We start from the raw sequence: 17,306 nt of genomic DNA on the forward strand, positions 1-17,306 counted from the left end.
GAATGGAATCCTAGAGAGAAGAATCATTTTGATAGTGTTTTTGATGTACATACATCGCCAATATGGTAAGATCGCATTCATCAGCATCTTGAATGCTATTACTTCCCCTGATGAATTCCAATAACATCATTCTGTTCGCAGGTCACACCTAATACGACACCTTACAAACCCTCTCCTCTCTCCTTTGGTTCGACTCGCACTTCTCCGTTCCGACGACCATCCGTTGCTGCTTCTCCCACTACAGTTATCCGTCCCAATACCGCTGGCAGTCCTGGCAGCAAGGCGACCACGCCCATCCAGTCCCCCAGCAAACTAAATCAATTGCATGCTGCAGACAATGTACCTGTCTTCTCAGATACCCAGATTTCTCCATTGGCCCAAAAGTCCAGGGAAATCGCAGCATCACCAACTAGAGCGTCCCATGTGCGAACCGGCAGCACATCTTCAACGATGGAATTGAAAGTGGCAGACCGATCAGCCATGAACAATGACACTCTGGGCAAATTACCACCAGCCCAGCTACGGGAAATGCGCGAAGCCTTCCAGGTTCTCGATCGTGACAATGACGGGCAGGTCAATCGGGACGATGTTGTCGATATTCTGGTCAAGTTAGGTATAGCCAAAACCTATCCTACATGATTAGCGATGCCACAAAAAATTATTTTCTGGCGTAACTAACCCTGTCTCTCCGGTTTAGGACAAGATTCCTCCCCGTTAGTTGCTTCTCAGTACTTCCCACCCGGGGCACCGCAAACGCTCAACCTCCCAACATATCTGAACTCAATAGCGAATCTGCTTGCTCCGCTCTCGTCCGCACAGGAGCTTCTTAACGCACTTGCAGCTTTTGATGAAGATGACAGCGGCCAAATAGACCTGGAAGAGCTTCGGGATGCGCTGCTTAGCACAAGTCCCGACGCGGGCGAGAGTCCGCTGACAGCGAGAGAAGTGGACGAAGTGGTCAAAGGGTTTACTGGCAGGAGGGCATTTGGATCGAAGGGAACGAGATCAACCGGGTTTGGCGGAGCAGCAAATCGATCAGAGGTATTTCGGTATCAAGAATTTGTTGGTAGCCTGACGGGTAGCACGGCAGTCACCGCAACAGCCGCTGTCGGACAAGGTGGTATCGCAAAGGAACAGTGAATAAACAATGCATGGTGATGATGACATTTTGTTATTTTATTTCACTTTACTTTATCCTTTTGGGTTTGGACAGGCGTATCGGGAGTTGCTTGGGTTAAATGCATGATAATCAGCCTTTATCACAGGGTAACTATAGATATAAATATATACAATATCACGTACTCCATATACAATGGTCAACATATCGTTGAATGAAAGTTCAAGTTTAATAATCACTTAATCCGGGATAACATTCTCCCGCAGCGTCCACGTGCTGTGTATTATTTAAGCAAGGCGCCAAGACCCACGCCAAGGTTGCTTTCCCCACACGCAACAACAACTACAACAACAACAACAACCAGCTTATTGATGTGTATTCTGGCATATATATGGATTGAGGCGATGTGTACAGAGGAATCCAACAGCACAATCAGCAGCTCAAAGAATGGCTGGATAGCTGGGTTACCACCTCTGTCTGAGCTGCCACAGTATATACAATTCCTAGTAGTTGTCTCTGGGAGCCATGATATCGGCCGGTCCCCATCTTCCTTGCATCGTTAATCCACCCCGCTATTTCTCCGGACCAACAAGTTTACCACGCTGAATCCACAATGAGCTCGAAACACCAGCCCCAGTTCCAGTTACCCTCCGTGGCGGGTTCTCCAACTTCACCGCAGGCCGTTCGAACGCTCCGTAGATTTCAATCGCATCAAAGCCTCATTTCAAACACCTCAACTTTCCCTCATAATCCGCGCCAGCCACTCCAGCGCAGTCCCGCCAGCTATCGAGACCGTCCTGAAGAAAATGCAGAACGTCAAAATAATACGGAGGCCCCTACGTTTCTGACTCGTACTCGAACCAGATCCAATAGCGATGTTACTTCAAACAGCATTGCTGCCCTACAACAGCATCAACAATATCAGCAACAACAAAACCGTAGGCGACCTGCTGGTGGAAGAAAATCTGGTTCCTTGGGTTTCGTGGGGAGACGGTCGAGTCTAGATATCTTGCTAAGAGATGGTCCGTCTGTGGATGGTATGGCTGCAGGCTTACAGGATCTAAGGTACCTCGTTTTGTCCAATAGAGTCGATTCCGACGGTGATGGAATGGTATGATATTTCACATCTGTTGAGCATCTTAGTATTTCGCTTTCCAGTTGACTCAATAATTTCCTCAGTCACCACATCGCATATACCTCTGGTTAGCGCTTCTTAATATTGCGCCTCTGCCAACGGATGAGTACCTGTCCCTCGTCCATCGGGGACGCTCCCCCGCATATACTAAGATTCGCAATGATACTTTCCGAACTCTAGCCACGGACCCGCTTTTCAAACGTCGAGTTACGGAGGCAAGCCTGATTCGCCTGCTGAACGCCGTTGCCTGGAAGATACATGACTCAAAAGAAGAGACTGCGAAACTTCACATATCCCAACAGGAACATCACGCTAGGAACCTTTCCCTAGAACCTTCTCCATCTTCAACTGATGGATTTTCCTCCACTCCCTGTAACACACCTTCTACGACATCACACGCAACATCCGAATCCGCAATTTACGTGCAGGGAATGAACGTTCTTTGCGCGCCATTTCTCTACGCTTCCAGAAGCGAAGTGGAGGCCTTTGCCCTCTTCCATTACTTTGTCACCAGAGAATGCCCTGGATATGTCAGGGGTACCATGGACGGTGTACACAAGGGACTAAAGCTCGTGGATAAATGTTTGGAGGTCGTCGAGCCCAAACTCGCAAACCATCTTTTTGGCAAGGGGATGTATGCTGAATTATATGCATTCCCGTCCGTTCTTACTCTTTGCGCTTGCACACCGCCTCTACCTGAGGTTCTGCATCTGTGGGATTTTCTTTTCGCTTATGGACCGCATTTACATATTTTGTGCATCGTCGCTCAGTTGATTAGGATGCGGGATCACATTTTAGCTAGTCCAAGGTGTGTACTATGCTCTTTTTTTCGGGTTGAGCCGTATCTTCTCTGACTCATAAATGAGATCTAACTGACATATGAGGCTGTAGTCCGAATAAAATTCTCCGCGTGTTTCCCGCACTAGACGCCAAAGAGATCATTGCGCTTACTGTCCTAATAGTACGAAAGATTCCTGATGATTTATACGAGGAACTTGTCGTTCACGCTCAGTAAATCCATTACCCATCAATGGGAGCCTCTTGACTCCCTTCCAAGCTGCGCACAAACGCCTCCATTTTCTTATCCTCCTCTGCGACGAATTCATGTTCCTTCACCATCGAGGAGATCTTCTGACAATGAAATTATTATACCGTTTCTCCCTCTTTCCATTTTGATCTCTAACATTCCCGCCGTTGTTCATTCGAAATGTCCTTATATTCTCTCGCATAAATTTTATTTTGCTCAGATACGACAAGTGTGTATATTAGGCCTTGCAATGCTGATAATGATGATATGATGATATAATGAAAAAAAGATGGTCTTGTTATTCGGTTGTTATATCAGTTTATTGATCTCTAATTTTTTGTCCCTCTCTATTGGAGGTCATATCTAATTCTAAATGTTAACAACAAGACGTAAAATCACTCCTACGCCAAAACGTATTCCAAATGCATCATAAAAGTATACCACTAGGTTAGAAAACAGAGGGTGGGAGAGAGAAGTTCAGTTCTTCAGAACCCCTTCACCTCTCTCGTCTCTCTCCTCCCACATACACCTCTCACACAGACACGTACCCCCCAACGCCCCCCTTGCCCACTCCCTCCTCTCCCTCACCCCCAACCCCACATCACAATAATAATTTAAAATCTCTTCCCCCTTCCTAATCCCCCTCCCCCTGCCGCTTCCTACCTCAACCTCTCCACCCCTACCCCCCCATCTAACCCTCTCCTCTTCCCCCCTAGCTGTAAACGTAATCTTCCCACCCCATTCCCAACGCACATTCGGATCACAGGAATGGTTCGCCAGACACCAGAGCGGGTGCACGGCGCAGACTTCCGGGCCCCCATCCCAGGTTGACAGGCGGCCTGAGGCCGTACCGCGGAATTTGGCGTAGAGGGTGTTTAGGATCCAGGTGTCGTAGAGGGGGAGGGTGGTGAAGGGATCCAGCCCCATTTCTTCGAGGAGGCGGGTGGGTTGGAGGATTGTTAGGTGGAAGGAGAAGGGGAGGGTTGCCGAAGGGGGTTGGGAGGATTGGAGAGGTGATGGTGATGATGGAGGAAGAAGAGGAGGTGGAGGCGGTGGAGGTGGTGGGAGCAACCCATCATCGAGCGGGTAGAAATCGCCCCAGATGTACTTTACCTCCTGCAAGTCTAGTGGATGTATGCGCTGCGTGGCCACCATGGCGATGGCGCGGCGTAGCAGGAGAAGATATAAGTAATCGGCCTTATCTTTCGGGTCCTGGATGTCCTTTCCAATGGCCTCGAGGCCCTCTTTCCCACACTCGGCTGGGTGGTAGATACTCTGAGCGAGATCGTGACACTCCTGGCTGCAAAATACGGTATCTTGGCAATTCTCGCAGGCGACGGAGGGGTCTGCGGCGGAGAGATCCGGGATTGGTCCGTTGCAAGCATCGCACAGGTCGTCATGTAGGCGATTCGTCGCGGTTAGGAAGGATGACTCGTGGAGGAAAGTCTCTCCAGGCGCGATGTTTTGAGTTGCTACTAAACCGAGTTGGACGGAAGTTTTTTCTCCTTCTCCCCCTTTACCAGCTGCTGTGCTGTCTGTGGTACTATCATATAGTGCAGGCAGGGCGATGGAGCGCACTTCGCATTTGGGAGCCACTTTCTTAAGCCTTTCATTCAGCAGCTGCAAAGTCTCAGGCGCGTGGCGGTCTGGCTCGTGTGTGTTCCAGGGATACAAAACCCTCCTCGCAAACCCCTGACCGTCGAGATGCGCAGGCTCAAATTCTGCCAGCAGCTCGTCATCGGTTTCTTGTTCTTGGTCTTCAATAGCAGAACTAAGCACCCGTCTCTCTCTCCGCTTCCGGGACCGCAGGGATGCCACACACGAGCGTTTGATGGTATTCAGCTGCTCTTCTAACTCATCGAAGCTGCATTTAAAGTCAACGCCGGACAGGTTCATAGCTTGTATGCAGAAATGATATGCATCTCTCATACAACCACACTGAACAAGGCTTTTCACGAGCAAGATGTACACCTGCCATATATGCTCCGTATATTCGTCTTGAGAAACGGGTTCAAAACAGACCTCCTCTTCATCTTCTTCATCACCGTCTTCAGAATTGCCATGATCATTACCACTGCTCTTCTCAGCATCTCGAATATGCCTGCTCGCAACCCCATCCACAAACCCAAGGGAACCAATCGAATCCACGGAATCCAACCCCACCCTTTTATGTGCCTTGTACTCGCTAGAATCCGGATCAATCACAGCCTCAAACAAAGTCAGCGCACGATATGCATCAGCAGCTGCAAGATCGGGGTATCCAAGCTCAAAATGCACCGTGCCACGCTGAAGATGTCTCATGGGGTTGTGGGGGTCTGCGTAAAGTAAAGCGGTGGCATCCTCACGCTGTTTAAGGAGGGCGATGCCGGCACTTTTGTTCTTCGTCTTGTCAATGTCGTAGCTGTTGAAGCTGTTGATTTGGACAGACATCTTTAGTGGGCACGCCTGCTTTCAGAGTAGGGAATGCTAAACGGCTAAAATGAAGAATTTCCAAATGCGCTTTTTTTTTTTTTTTTTTTTTTTTTTTTTCCAGTTATTGAGTATTTCGAGAGACAAAATGAAAACCCGATTTGTCCTCTTTTTTGAGAGAAGATGACCCCTTGGTTTTCTCCCTCCCTTTTTTTGTCCTGTTGGATGAGATCAAATGCCCTGTAGTGATCACCTGCGCAACACTGCTCTGGTTTGCACTTTAGCAACCTGCAATTCCCCGAGCTGCCTGTACAGAATCTCTATTTAAAACAAATTTAAATATAATAAGAATGCTACAATGGTCTATTCTCAGCTTGTTCCAAGATGAAGGGGGAAAGGTAAAAAAAAAAAAAAAAAAAATATCGATTCCATGTGACTTTCCACCCTAAATCAACTCTGGGAATGTTAGGATGGATCCATTGATGGCACAACGGATATTTAGTGGCGGACTTCCGGAACTGATAACCTCGATTTGATCAAACTCGCTACGGAAAAGAGTTCAGTACTGATATTCTTTGTGCCAACACATAAAAATAATCCTGCAGATAATTGATTATACGGGATTTACAATATTGTCCGCTTTTGCAATCATATACCCCAATTCAGCTCACAAAAAAGCCATCACAAAATGAAAAGAATGCAGATATGCTAAAAATTAAAATATGCAATGTGCCGTTATTTTGTGCAGTTAATAGAATATTAATAAAATGGCGGCAATGCCCGTTGCGGGAATGCCCAACAACGCCGTGTCTATGGAGTACGTTTCATCAATCAAATGTGGGAAAGGAGTCGAGTTTGTACTTCGTTCTACTCGAGGGAAAAGGCCGTCACGGCGAAACCAGAAAGCCCATTCACATAACCTGCAAACAGTCAATATTTTGTCTCCACATTCACGCCAGCATTCTAACCAGCAGGAGTGGGTAAATTAGAATGGGAATGAAAGAGCTATATTTCAACTCACGTTGCAATTTTCATCCAAGACGATGGTCCCGCCTTCCCCCCCCTCCGGGGTATCCACGGTGCCTCGAATAACTTGTCTTTCTCTCAGCGTGGCAGCGAGTCGGGCCAGCATACCCCTCTAAATAATCCAAGAAAAGGAAATCAAATAAGCATCAAGAATATTGAAGAGAACCCCACCCAAAAAAAAAAAAATTAAGCACGGGTAAGAGTATTTTGTTATAACAAAAAGGGGACAAATGGGTTTCTATTATTATGAGAACCACGACTCCCATTCAGAGAATGATACCGTTGTCCTGTGCTCGGTGAAGGATTCTATCCCACGTACCGTGATGAAGGCTTCGTTCATCCCTCCCTGCCGGTTGATGTCATTTTGGCTCATGATCTGGTAGCTGTCCTGCATGCACTTCCGGCTTTTAAGCCCATGTTCTTGACGACCGGTTTGGTTTCCTCCAAGGTGATTTCCATAAACAATGTTAGCTTGCGCATCGGGATCCGCAATATTAATTCCAAGGCGGGCGTTATTCTGAGCATGAGCGTCCGGGGAGAATATTTTGATAGTTCGATCGATTCCTGAAACTGCAAGTGTTGGTTCATAGGGGTGGCCTGCAAAATTTTTTCTTAGCTAATTAGACCTCTAAGATGAATTTGGTGACAGATTAAATCCTACCTTGAACAACATTGACAACGTCACTATCTCCCTCCAAGATGTTGACCAAATCCGAAGTTTTCCGGTCCCAAATGAATACATGCCCAGAGTCGCTACCGCTGACCACATATTCGTCATCTAATCCAAAATAATTCACGTCTTTAACCGTTTTGATATTGCAATGGCCCCTGTAAACGTTAATATGTGAGTAGCATGGAACGTTGCTTTCAACCATATTCCGTTGTCCTGCACCCCGACGGACGAATAGGCGACCACTATCTACACCAAATTCGTCACTATCAGAATCACTTTCGTCATGGCCCTCATCGTCAGACTCCGAGAGATAATCATCTGCGTCTTCCGAATCGTCATTGCCAAGATCTGAATCGTCTTCGTTAGAATCGCCATCTATCTCGTTTTGTCCTGCCGAGTCAGGCACGGGTGACTCTGGATTGTGTGGAGTTTGGTCACTCCTAGGAGTGCTTGCTTGGCGATGTCGTCTTCTTCTTTCTTGATCTCTGCGACTGACCAGCCTGACCTCCTCAATCTGCTCCTCTTCTTCATCGGGATCAATATCCTCCTGGACTTTTTCCCATTGATCATCGTCTTTGTCTTCTTCCTCAATAGTAGTCCGAATACCACCAAAAGCGCGGTTAACAAACTCGAAGTTGACACCCTCACCAACCTCCATGAGAATTCCCCTCCCAACTTTGAGGCCCCAAAATCGATAAGAAGCACGCCGGTCCAAGGCTTGCAGGTTTGTCCTATTCTCGCTACTCCCCCCATTTTTTTCAGCTGCTAAAGCCGCGGCACTCCCTGACAGGTCCTCCAAGGGCAATTTTATGGCTTCAGCAAATGCGTTGACAGCAGCAGATTGCGAGTCGAACAAGACACGAGAGGAATCATGTTCAAATCTGGAAGCATCAACATTGATGACAGCCTCGCTACCAGCCAGATTCTGAAAATATGGAATCAAGATGGTTTCAATGGAGTCGTCTTCTGCATGTTCCGGAATGGGATATCTCGCACTGTCATGCCGATGGGCATGACTCCATCGGAAGCCGCGCAAAAGTGCCTCACGTCCACCTTCGAGCCAAAGTATAATTGCTTTTAGGAAGTCGTACCCAAATTGGGCTGAAGGGTCTATCGTTCCGTTTTCAGTTGGGGCAGGCACTATTTCGCGGAATAATTCCAGCTGAGGACTATCTAAATCTGATGGAGTCTGAAGTCTCCCTCCGAGCACCCTTGCTAAGGCGCCTGAAGCCTGAACGAAGCGACGGGAAGTTTCACGGTTTCTCCGCAATGCCTGCTGAAATATAACGTCATCACGGGACGGATTGAGGGGATATCTCCAAGTCCTGATGACCTCATCCATTTCAGACAGACATGTTGCTGCATAGCCTAAAATAGACGTAAAAGATGCTGTGAACGGTGTTAGTTCGGTTTCAGCAGCCACCCTCACCGACGCATCAACAGAAAATAGCAGTTTTCTAATTTCAACAAGAGTCTTCGCAATTCTCAAGCTCAACTTTTGGGCCTCATTGAGAACCGACTCCCGCGCCCTTTCTATCAATTCCGAAGTGGCGTCTTGATCATTCCCTGCGAGCGAATCGAGCGGGATATTCTCAGAGTAGCCATTACCATATCGAACTCTGAAGGACATATCTTCACCGTCGAGTCCATTCTCAGACCTCCGCCGTAAATGATGCCTATTATCACTTGCCCTAGACGCAGAAGAATTGGCCTTTCCCCTCTTCCGCTTTCGAGTCTTGGACTTCTTGTTCTTCCTAGTACCAGAGCTTTCTTGAATAGTTGGCTCCTCTGTTTGCTTTACGTCTCTAGCATCGGGGCTGCGCATAATATCGAAGCTGTAGATGTGATCCCCGGACCAACTAACAACCATTTCGTTGGGATTAGCATCACTTAACTTGCATGCTGTGATATGACCGCTATCTCTAGATTTGACTTTTTTCTGGCCATTGGGTGCGAACCGGCGAACACATCTGGTAGCCTGACCCATGGCATTGTCATCAGTTTGCCCCGTTTGGCCCCGCTCAGCCAGAAAGTCACGACCTAGCATCCGTCGGTCGTGAAGGAAGCAGTGCAGGTAGGCTCCTCCAAGGGCTATGTACTGTGGCTGGCTCGGCGAGCAGGATATGCTGTTTAAGTCAATGTGATATCGTTTGTATGATATCAACGGAGGGGGAACATTAGAGTCGTCGTGGCTACGACCAGGCCTGTAAGCCATAAAACCTTGGCCGCCACGAGGTGAAGGGTATGCAGACGACGGCTGACGGAGGTCCCATTGCCGCACCTCACCGTCTTCTGAGCATGTCAGGAACAGATATGGCGAGTTTTCAGTGACTACACGTTTCACTCGATCTGCATGAGATCTATAGACGCGTACATTCGTATTCGCCTCAGTCAGGTACCACATTCCGTTAAAAAAGTTGTTAAATCGGCGACTCCTAGCAGATGTGGCAAATTCCGTTGCCACGGAGGGACGACCAGAGTACTCGATGTCAAAGACCCGAACTTCGGAATCGCCAGCACATGAAACGAGGGTCCGATCATTGGAGTGGGGCATGAATTTTACGGAGAATATATTGGCGGAATGTCCTGTTTGTATGGTAGTATTTAGGAAGAAGGCAGCAGTGGATGATTCAGGCTGATAGGAGTAGATATTCAAATGCTGATCATCGGAGCCGGAGGCCAAGAGCTTCCCAGACTTTGACCAACTAGAGGTGGGCACAATGTCAGCCGGTACTTTATTTACCACATCCATATGCAATGAAAACGGTGTTTCTCAAGTATACTCAGTTTCCAGGTACGTAAGTAGCCACGGAGGTGAGGGACATATACAGAGGCAACCGAATAGCGGACAGTACCTTAAAGCGTTAACGCAACCAGTGTGTCCACCAAGCTCATTAACAATATCCATATCATCTATCCAAGCCTTATCGCCATAAATTCCTGCGATGCTGGCGTACGAAGTATTGTCCCCAAGCTCCCGCCTGAGAAGGCGCCTTTCCAGAACAGATTTCATGACGAAAAGACGAAGATGGAGAAGACCTCACAACGGACTCAAGAGGAAATTGGTCAGCTTCTAAAGAATCACCAATAGAGAAAGTCGCAGCAGTCCTTCTTGGGATCAACCCGCATCAACGTCAGCATCGGATGCTCCAAAATGCAAAAAAGAGTTGATGCTTCAAATCCAAAGAGGGCTCGGAATGCCAGCGGTGCGAAGGTGTGCCGAGGTAATTATCTTGTCTTAAGGGATTCCGGGACAGTATGAAGCTCCGGTAGAACGAATCGAGGCTTTTTGCTCAGCAAAGCACAATTCTAATACCCGGATTCGCCGTGGTGGAGAGGATGTTGTGGAGCTTTCCACCGTGAACCGGCGTTGGATGACGAAAGGGGATGATGAGGAGTTAACTCACCACGCCTTCACTGGAGAGATATCGAGAGTTGCTGAGTGCGGAACCCTTGCTCTTAAAAGCAAGGAGATGGTATAGTAGTTACCTCTGATGCTGGAGGAAGAGGCCGGCGAGATGGATTATCTGTCTTGCTCTCGAGGTGGCTGTTTGCATTGGAAGCCGTTGCGCAGTTGCACTCTCTCACTCTCCTCCAGACTGCCCACAGTGTGGAGGGATAACAATCACGTGAACGTCTGCTGGTGACATCATCACCGGGAAGCCTTTACCGGGAAGCAATTACTACTGGTGCTTTTTGTAGATCTTCCGCCCCGAGGATCCACTTCTTGCGAACTTGCCTAGATATACATATTCAAGAGTGTTATCTCGTCGGCCTCTCTGCATGTTTTGTATCTTCGCAGTTCTATCATGTACTAGATTCTGTCCCAATGGCCCTTTTGTAATTCAGGGCCAAAGGATCTTCCTGCTCATCTCCTGTGTATTGAACTTTACCCACATTGGAAATTAACTAGCCTAGTAAATCTAGCAAATCAGGGCTGCAGAGCCTACTCCGGTGATAGTCTGTAGGGACAACTGCAGAGTGCGCAATATGATATATTATTATGTTTTCAAGAAGTTGAAGAAATCAAGAGAAAATTGAAACAGCCCTCTCACGCCGTCCATCATCAAAAACCTGATATCACATTAAACAGCCACCCATGAAACTCCATAAAAGCAAGATTGTCGAACCAAGAGAGACACCAGCAGGTCCAAGGAAGCTTACCATAACCCACCTTAAATCCACAAACGCCTATGCCAAAGCCCAGACAGGTTGCCTTCTCCGCCTTTCAGCAGCAGCAGCACTACTTCTAGCATTAGCAGAGACGGAAGCAGGCCCCAACCGATCAACCGCCTTCCTAACCCACAACCTCTCCAACACCTCTACATCCACCTCAACCGCACTCACAATCTCCAATTCCTCAATCATCGACCGCAGCAACAACTTATGTCCACGCACAATCCGAATCAGCGCTGAAGAGGGCGGGTATTTAACCCCATCCTGTCCATCTCCCCGAACATCCACCTCAAGACAATCCAGCTCTCTAGCGCAGAGAACCAGCTTGGCGCTCAGCGCAGCAACTTCTTCTTTCCACTTAGAGCTGAGTGGATCTATGAAGTCGCAGGTAGTGGCCGCGTTGTCGCTATAAGAATCCTCGACATCGACATCGACATCGTCATCGCCATCACCATCACCATCGTTATCATTAGCGTTCCTGTCAACCGCCAGTTTCTGATACGCATTCCCATTCTGCGTGCCTTTACCCCTCCCGCTCCTGCCCCGTCTAACCCTCTCTACATGCTCAAACCACCTCTCAAACACGCGTATGCAATCCACATGTCTCCCACCACGCACATCCGTCAGCGCAGCGACATCCTGCACAACGCGCGACAACACCTGTATCTGCTCCGCGAAATCATAGTGACTATGACTATTATGACCGCTATTGTTCCGATTCGCCTTGCTATCCTCCGCTAACCGGTCCAGGGCTAGCTTGTTGACATAGCGCTGTGCTCCTTGCTCTTGAGCGAGGAGAGTGTGGTACTTGGACACGACGGATTGGTGCTGTTTGCGCAATTTGTTCTTGGCACTGCATTCCCATTGTAGTCGGGCATGGAGAGAGTCTGCGTGGAGGAGGTGGAGTTGAAGGAGTTCAGTTTGCAAGGCAGCTATTTGCAGATTGGTGTGCGAGGATGGATCGGTCCCGGGTCCGGTTTCGGTCACACTCGTTGAAGATGCAGAGGCGATAGGGATGGGTGGCTTAGTTTTCAATCCCTTTTTGGGACTGTAGTGTTGCTGAAACGTAGATAATTGTGGCTTGCCCGCCTTTGATGATGGGGTTGTACTTGTTGTTGCTGTCGTTGTGTTGCCGTCGCTCTGTTTCACACTTGAACTTGTATGACCTTTCATGGTGGACACAATTTGGCTTTTGTGCCGCGAATGGTTTGTTTTTGCCACCCTTGACATAACCATAGGCTGTCGTAATGACGCGGATCTCTTCAATCGCGTTGCGTTTGTAGTTTGAGGTTTTGGAGGCTCCGGTTTAGGCTGGTTCGTGTTCACCGACCCGGATCTTTCGCGTCTTTCTGGTCGAGGCGTAGGTCTGCTTTGGGGCCGCGACATCTGCGAGGTTGTCGTGTTTGCGGAACTTGGCCTCTCCATCCTAGCTATATGTAAACTCTGCGATCTCGATAACTGGCAGCTAGTCGTACTCGAAGAGCCCTGTCTCTCAAACCGGTTAATAGGTGCGTCCTGAGATTTTAATGAGTCTAACTTGGACGCATTCGCCGATCCTGGCCGCTCTAATCGACTCGTAGTTCCTCCAGCATGGTAGTTCATAGAGCTCGCCGTGGGTCTAGCTAGTTTTGACAGCGATAATTTGGAAGGCGATAGCGGAGACGCCGTCTGCTCACTCAAGTCCGGTAATTGAGCAGGGCCATCAGTAGATCGCCCAGGGAGAGGCGGGTGGATCGCCGTCGCTGGAGCCTGGACCTCCTGTACATCTGCATCTCGTAGCCGTTGTAGCTCAGTGTCCTGCAGCTGCGGCTGCAACCTGCCCGAAGAAACACTTCCTGCACCCTTCTGCCAACTACCCCGTTGTGGCAAGAAGCTGCGACGACGGGCTGCTAGGGCACTATCGCCACCATTGCCACCGCTATCTTCCCTTCCTCCATGGTTTGTTGTTGTGGGTGCTGCTGTTGCTGTTGCTGTTGTTGCTGCTGCTGCGGCGGCGGCGGTTGTGGCTGGCTGAGGAAGACCTGAAACCGGCTGGGTATATGAAGGTAATTTGGAATTGCGAGGTGGTGCGGACGCCGACGACGTGGCCGACGATGTAGTGTTCGAGCGGGCTTCGATTGTTCGGGGACGTTGGGCTTCGGGGATCTGTGCTATGTGCATGCGTGAATCAGTAAATAATACTTCTCTTGCGGTTCAATTCTTGTCTCCGCTTTCTCACTCTTCGAATATCAGGTAACTTCCTCCGCCAGGGATCAGGGAACTAAGAATTTCTAGCATACCGCTTCTCGATCGAGACCAGCAGGTTTCTGTCTGATACGAGGTTCGCGTAGGGAGAGGCTCCGCATGGGGATTGGCATTTCGTCGGATGAGTAGAGGGAGTGTTGGACAAGATCCACGAAGAGGCCGTTCGGAGCTCAGTTGAACTCGAGTTTCTTTTGAGACCAAAGTAAACAAAAGTCGGCGCTGGATATGGTTCAGGGCCTGGCTTACATATTTAACTGGTTCACCAATTAATATTTAAAACTAACTAGTTAACTGGGCATTTAGTCACCACCCAAAATTATTGCTCTCTCGGGGCAGTTGGCTGGGGCTTGATTTAACAAATCCCAATCTAAACAGCATCAAACAGGGCAATGCACAGTTGGTTCAGTTAGTTTTGAAACATGATATTGAACAAATAACTTGGTCGGTTGTTACCCAATTAAACCTTAAGAGTCCACATTACAAACAGGACACAAACACCCCGGATCTCCAAAGTATAGAGATGCCGAGGAGACTGCGAGATACCTGAGATTTTTAGAATTAGGGGCCTGGGTCAGGCTGGAGGCTATGGTCGATGAATCTCTCCTAGGCCTCTGTTTCTTGGGCTTGGGAATCAGTTTCAATAAGAAAAGTTCAAGCAAAAGGATAAGGAGCAAGGAGCAAAGTAAGGCCATGCAATATACACCCTGCAATCCGAGACCAGGAGACGAGGGTATCAGTTCCATAGTCCTAACAAAAGCATTTTGCTGCCCGAAGCAACCCCCGTAAGCTCCCTGGATGCTCCAAACACAGACCCCATGATGTGAAAAAGAAAAGAAGAAGAAGAAGAAGAAGAAGAAGAAGAAAAAAAGAAATTAAATTAAATTAAAATATAAGACAAAGGGAAATGACGGCAACACCCTTTCCACTCGCTCAATCACAGATTCTCCTTTAAAGGAAACGAAACCCCTTCCACAGCACTGCTATCCGTAAACCAACTCACTTTCTCCGCACCGCCCGCATTGACCAGCGCACAGGGAAGGCTCCTCCCTTCCTCCGTGTCAAAGATCTGCCTCATGATCTCCTTCTTCCCCGCACCCATCGCCACAAACGCGATCCTCAACCCGTGTGTAACAACTGGCAGCGTGAGCGTAATGCGCTTGGGCGGGGGCTTTGGTGAATCCGAAATGGGCGCAACCCATGCAACTGATTCGCGGAGCAGTTCGTGGCCAGGGAAGAGACTGCACGTATGTCCATCCGGGCCGCAGCCGAGCAACAAGAGGTCGAAAACAGGCAATTTGACGCTATCCTTCGCCGCGAAGGAGTGCATCAGTTCCTCCTGGTACTGGTCTGCCACTTCCTGCGGATCATTGTCGTCGATATGCGTGACGTCGATGGGGTGGACTTTCGGCCTCCCCAGCTTTGAGGGGATCTTATTGATCAGCTCTGTTTTGACGAGGTGGTAATTGCTATCTTCGTGGTGGAGGGGGACGACCCGTTCGTCGGCGAAGAAGATTTCCCAGGTGGAAAATCGCGGGGTGTCGTCGTCGGTGCCATCGCCAGGGGCGAGAAGGGCCTTGGCGAGGACTGCGGGGAGAGAGCCGCCAGAGACAGCTACGCGAAAGACGCCGTGTCTGTTGATGGCCGTGTTCTGGGACTGCAGGACATATTTTCGGAGATGCTTTGCAAGAGTGTTTGTGTCCGGGAAGGTGTAGAGATTTGGCATTCCTCCCACCATGGTTTGGCTGAAGCTGGAAATTGATCGTGAGGGAGGGGGTGGTGGTGCAGTTGTTTAGCAAGTCGCGGGGTAGTTAAACCAGTTACAGTGTGAACTATCTAGTGACGTACAAGGCAACTAACTAACTCTTGGGGCAAACTTGTCGAACACACACCCTTTGGGGGAACAGAAGAAGATATTCTGTCGAAGCTGGATATCACCAGATGAACTGAAGAAGGGCGTCCACGTACGATTGACACTAAGGTCAAGTGGGATGGAACAATCAGCGGAGGTGGGAAGAAGTTTGAGGATATCCGGGTTGATGAACTCCTCTCGTTGACTCTGCATCCTTAAACGCCATGCAAATCATCTGGCAGCCTAATTTATTAGATGGGCTCCACAAAGCCTCACCTTTCTGAACACTAAATCCCTTTCGAGAGAAGTTTGTTCAAAGACAACCTCATAATATACAGAAAACCCGGACCGTTAGAAACTATTGTAGGTTATTAACTAATAATGTATTTGTTACATTTTTTATATTTATTTATTTAATATTTATACAAAGTTAATTAATTATCAGTTATAAATTGTGTATCCCAAAGTTTATCTATTTATTATATATCAACAACCACATTATAATTAACTATCAAATAAATGAAAAAATAATATAAAAAGATATTAGTTATAATTTAATATAAAATATTATACTTATATTTAAAATTTTAAAATATTTATAAAAAAATAAAATAATTGATGTTAATAAATATAATTTAAAAATAATATTAGTTATTTGAAAAAAAAAAAAAATACTTCCATCAAACAAATGTGCCAGTTGTTAATAACTTTAACAACTAACTGCTTTTCGCCATCTGCTGACCACCCACCCGTCACGTGAATCAATCTATCCCCTCGTCTTTTCCTCCACAGCAACGACCAACAGTTTTTGGGAATTCCGAGCCAAACGACTTTCGTGGCTCGCTTTCACCCTCGGTCACTCGCCTTGCGCCAGGGGGGGGGAGCCGTTTTTGGACACCGGGATGTGACGATCAAGGGAGTCAAAGCAAGAACGCTGTCAGTTCTTGCACCTGGATGCCGTCTCTATGGACAAGTGGATATGAAAGTGACTCTGGGATGAGGATGGCAGTAGTGATTCTGACCCCGACACCTTTGATGGTGAGGGTCAGTTGCCAGTTGCCAGTTGCCCCCAGAACATCATTTAGCCCAAGCAAAGGGCCTGGATGTCACGCAGCTTCGACAGCAGCGGTACAGCGACCGCACTCGGGAGATTGTCAATGAGACCCATTCGTGCTGGAAGCGGTAGGTAAGTTTCTCCGACCTTCAGGTTAGGTAGGCTAGCTGGCTGGACTTGTATCATAACAGATTGCAGACTTGTGTGGATTCTAGGAGTTGAATATTTTCAGTTCCAGCTTAAGTGTTTTTAGAGAATTATCAAATTATGAATCATGCATCGAAGCGCTTCATTTCACAAGTAGCAAATAAACAAATACACTATCATAAGCCCCTCTTTATCACACGAGGCGGCAATGTGATCGACGCGAATCTAGAACTACTGCTGCTGTCTCAAAATTTAATCACTCATCAAAGCCTCAAGAAACCTTCAATTTCACCAGAGAGCAAACGCCATATCCATCATGATACCCTCCCCCCCCCCCCCCCCCCCTTTTTTTTTTTTTAAGAACACATCTAACGTGTTTCAAGATATCATTCCCCGCTTGACAGTTGACTGGCCGAGTGTTGTTCCAATGTGTGCATTGAAACCATTCC

At 48.0% G+C, this 17,306-nt stretch overlaps 6 protein-coding genes across 6 annotated transcripts; 2 read left to right on the plus strand and 4 right to left on the minus strand.

Annotated features, from left to right (window-relative positions):
• Window positions 1–62: 62 nt before the first annotated feature.
• PAAG_05617 (hypothetical protein) lies at window positions 63–1,140 on the plus strand (the record flags this gene model as incomplete). The annotated part of the gene is made up of 3 exons (XM_002792286.2): window positions 63–65; window positions 142–613; window positions 698–1,140. 3 exons carry the CDS (start codon window positions 63–65, stop codon window positions 1,138–1,140), a joined length of 918 nt encoding a protein of 305 aa, XP_002792332.1.
• Window positions 1,141–1,730: 590 nt separating this feature from the next.
• Window positions 1,731–3,267, plus strand: PAAG_05618 (cell division control protein; the record flags this gene model as incomplete). The annotated part of the gene is made up of 3 exons (XM_002792287.1): window positions 1,731–2,228; window positions 2,297–3,060; window positions 3,144–3,267. The coding sequence occupies 3 exons, from the start codon at window positions 1,731–1,733 to the stop codon at window positions 3,265–3,267; spliced, it is 1,386 nt and encodes a 461-aa protein (XP_002792333.1).
• A 489-nt stretch (window positions 3,268–3,756) lies between these two features.
• Window positions 3,757–5,709, minus strand: PAAG_12069 (hypothetical protein; the record flags this gene model as incomplete). Its single annotated transcript, XM_015847609.1, has 1 exon — window positions 3,757–5,709. The coding sequence occupies one exon, from the start codon at window positions 5,707–5,709 to the stop codon at window positions 3,757–3,759; it is 1,953 nt and encodes a 650-aa protein (XP_015702759.1).
• A 991-nt stretch (window positions 5,710–6,700) lies between these two features.
• PAAG_12070 (hypothetical protein) lies at window positions 6,701–10,400 on the minus strand (the record flags this gene model as incomplete). Its single annotated transcript, XM_002792288.2, has 4 exons — window positions 6,701–6,826; window positions 7,034–7,311; window positions 7,376–10,092; window positions 10,243–10,400. The coding sequence occupies 4 exons, from the start codon at window positions 10,398–10,400 to the stop codon at window positions 6,701–6,703; spliced, it is 3,279 nt and encodes a 1,092-aa protein (XP_002792334.2).
• Window positions 10,401–11,578: 1,178 nt separating this feature from the next.
• On the minus strand, window positions 11,579–13,920 carry PAAG_05620 (hypothetical protein; the record flags this gene model as incomplete). Its single annotated transcript, XM_002792289.1, has 2 exons — window positions 11,579–13,708; window positions 13,843–13,920. The coding sequence occupies 2 exons, from the start codon at window positions 13,918–13,920 to the stop codon at window positions 11,579–11,581; spliced, it is 2,208 nt and encodes a 735-aa protein (XP_002792335.1).
• An 821-nt stretch (window positions 13,921–14,741) lies between these two features.
• On the minus strand, window positions 14,742–15,542 carry PAAG_05621 (6-phosphogluconolactonase; the record flags this gene model as incomplete). Its single annotated transcript, XM_002792290.2, has 1 exon — window positions 14,742–15,542. One exon carries the CDS (start codon window positions 15,540–15,542, stop codon window positions 14,742–14,744), a length of 801 nt encoding a protein of 266 aa, XP_002792336.1.
• Window positions 15,543–17,306: the final 1,764 nt, after the last annotated feature.

The sequence above is a fragment of the Paracoccidioides lutzii genome (genome assembly GCF_000150705.2).
Source record: "Paracoccidioides lutzii Pb01 unplaced genomic scaffold supercont2.15, whole genome shotgun sequence".
Lineage (NCBI taxonomy): Eukaryota > Fungi > Ascomycota > Eurotiomycetes > Onygenales > Ajellomycetaceae > Paracoccidioides > Paracoccidioides lutzii.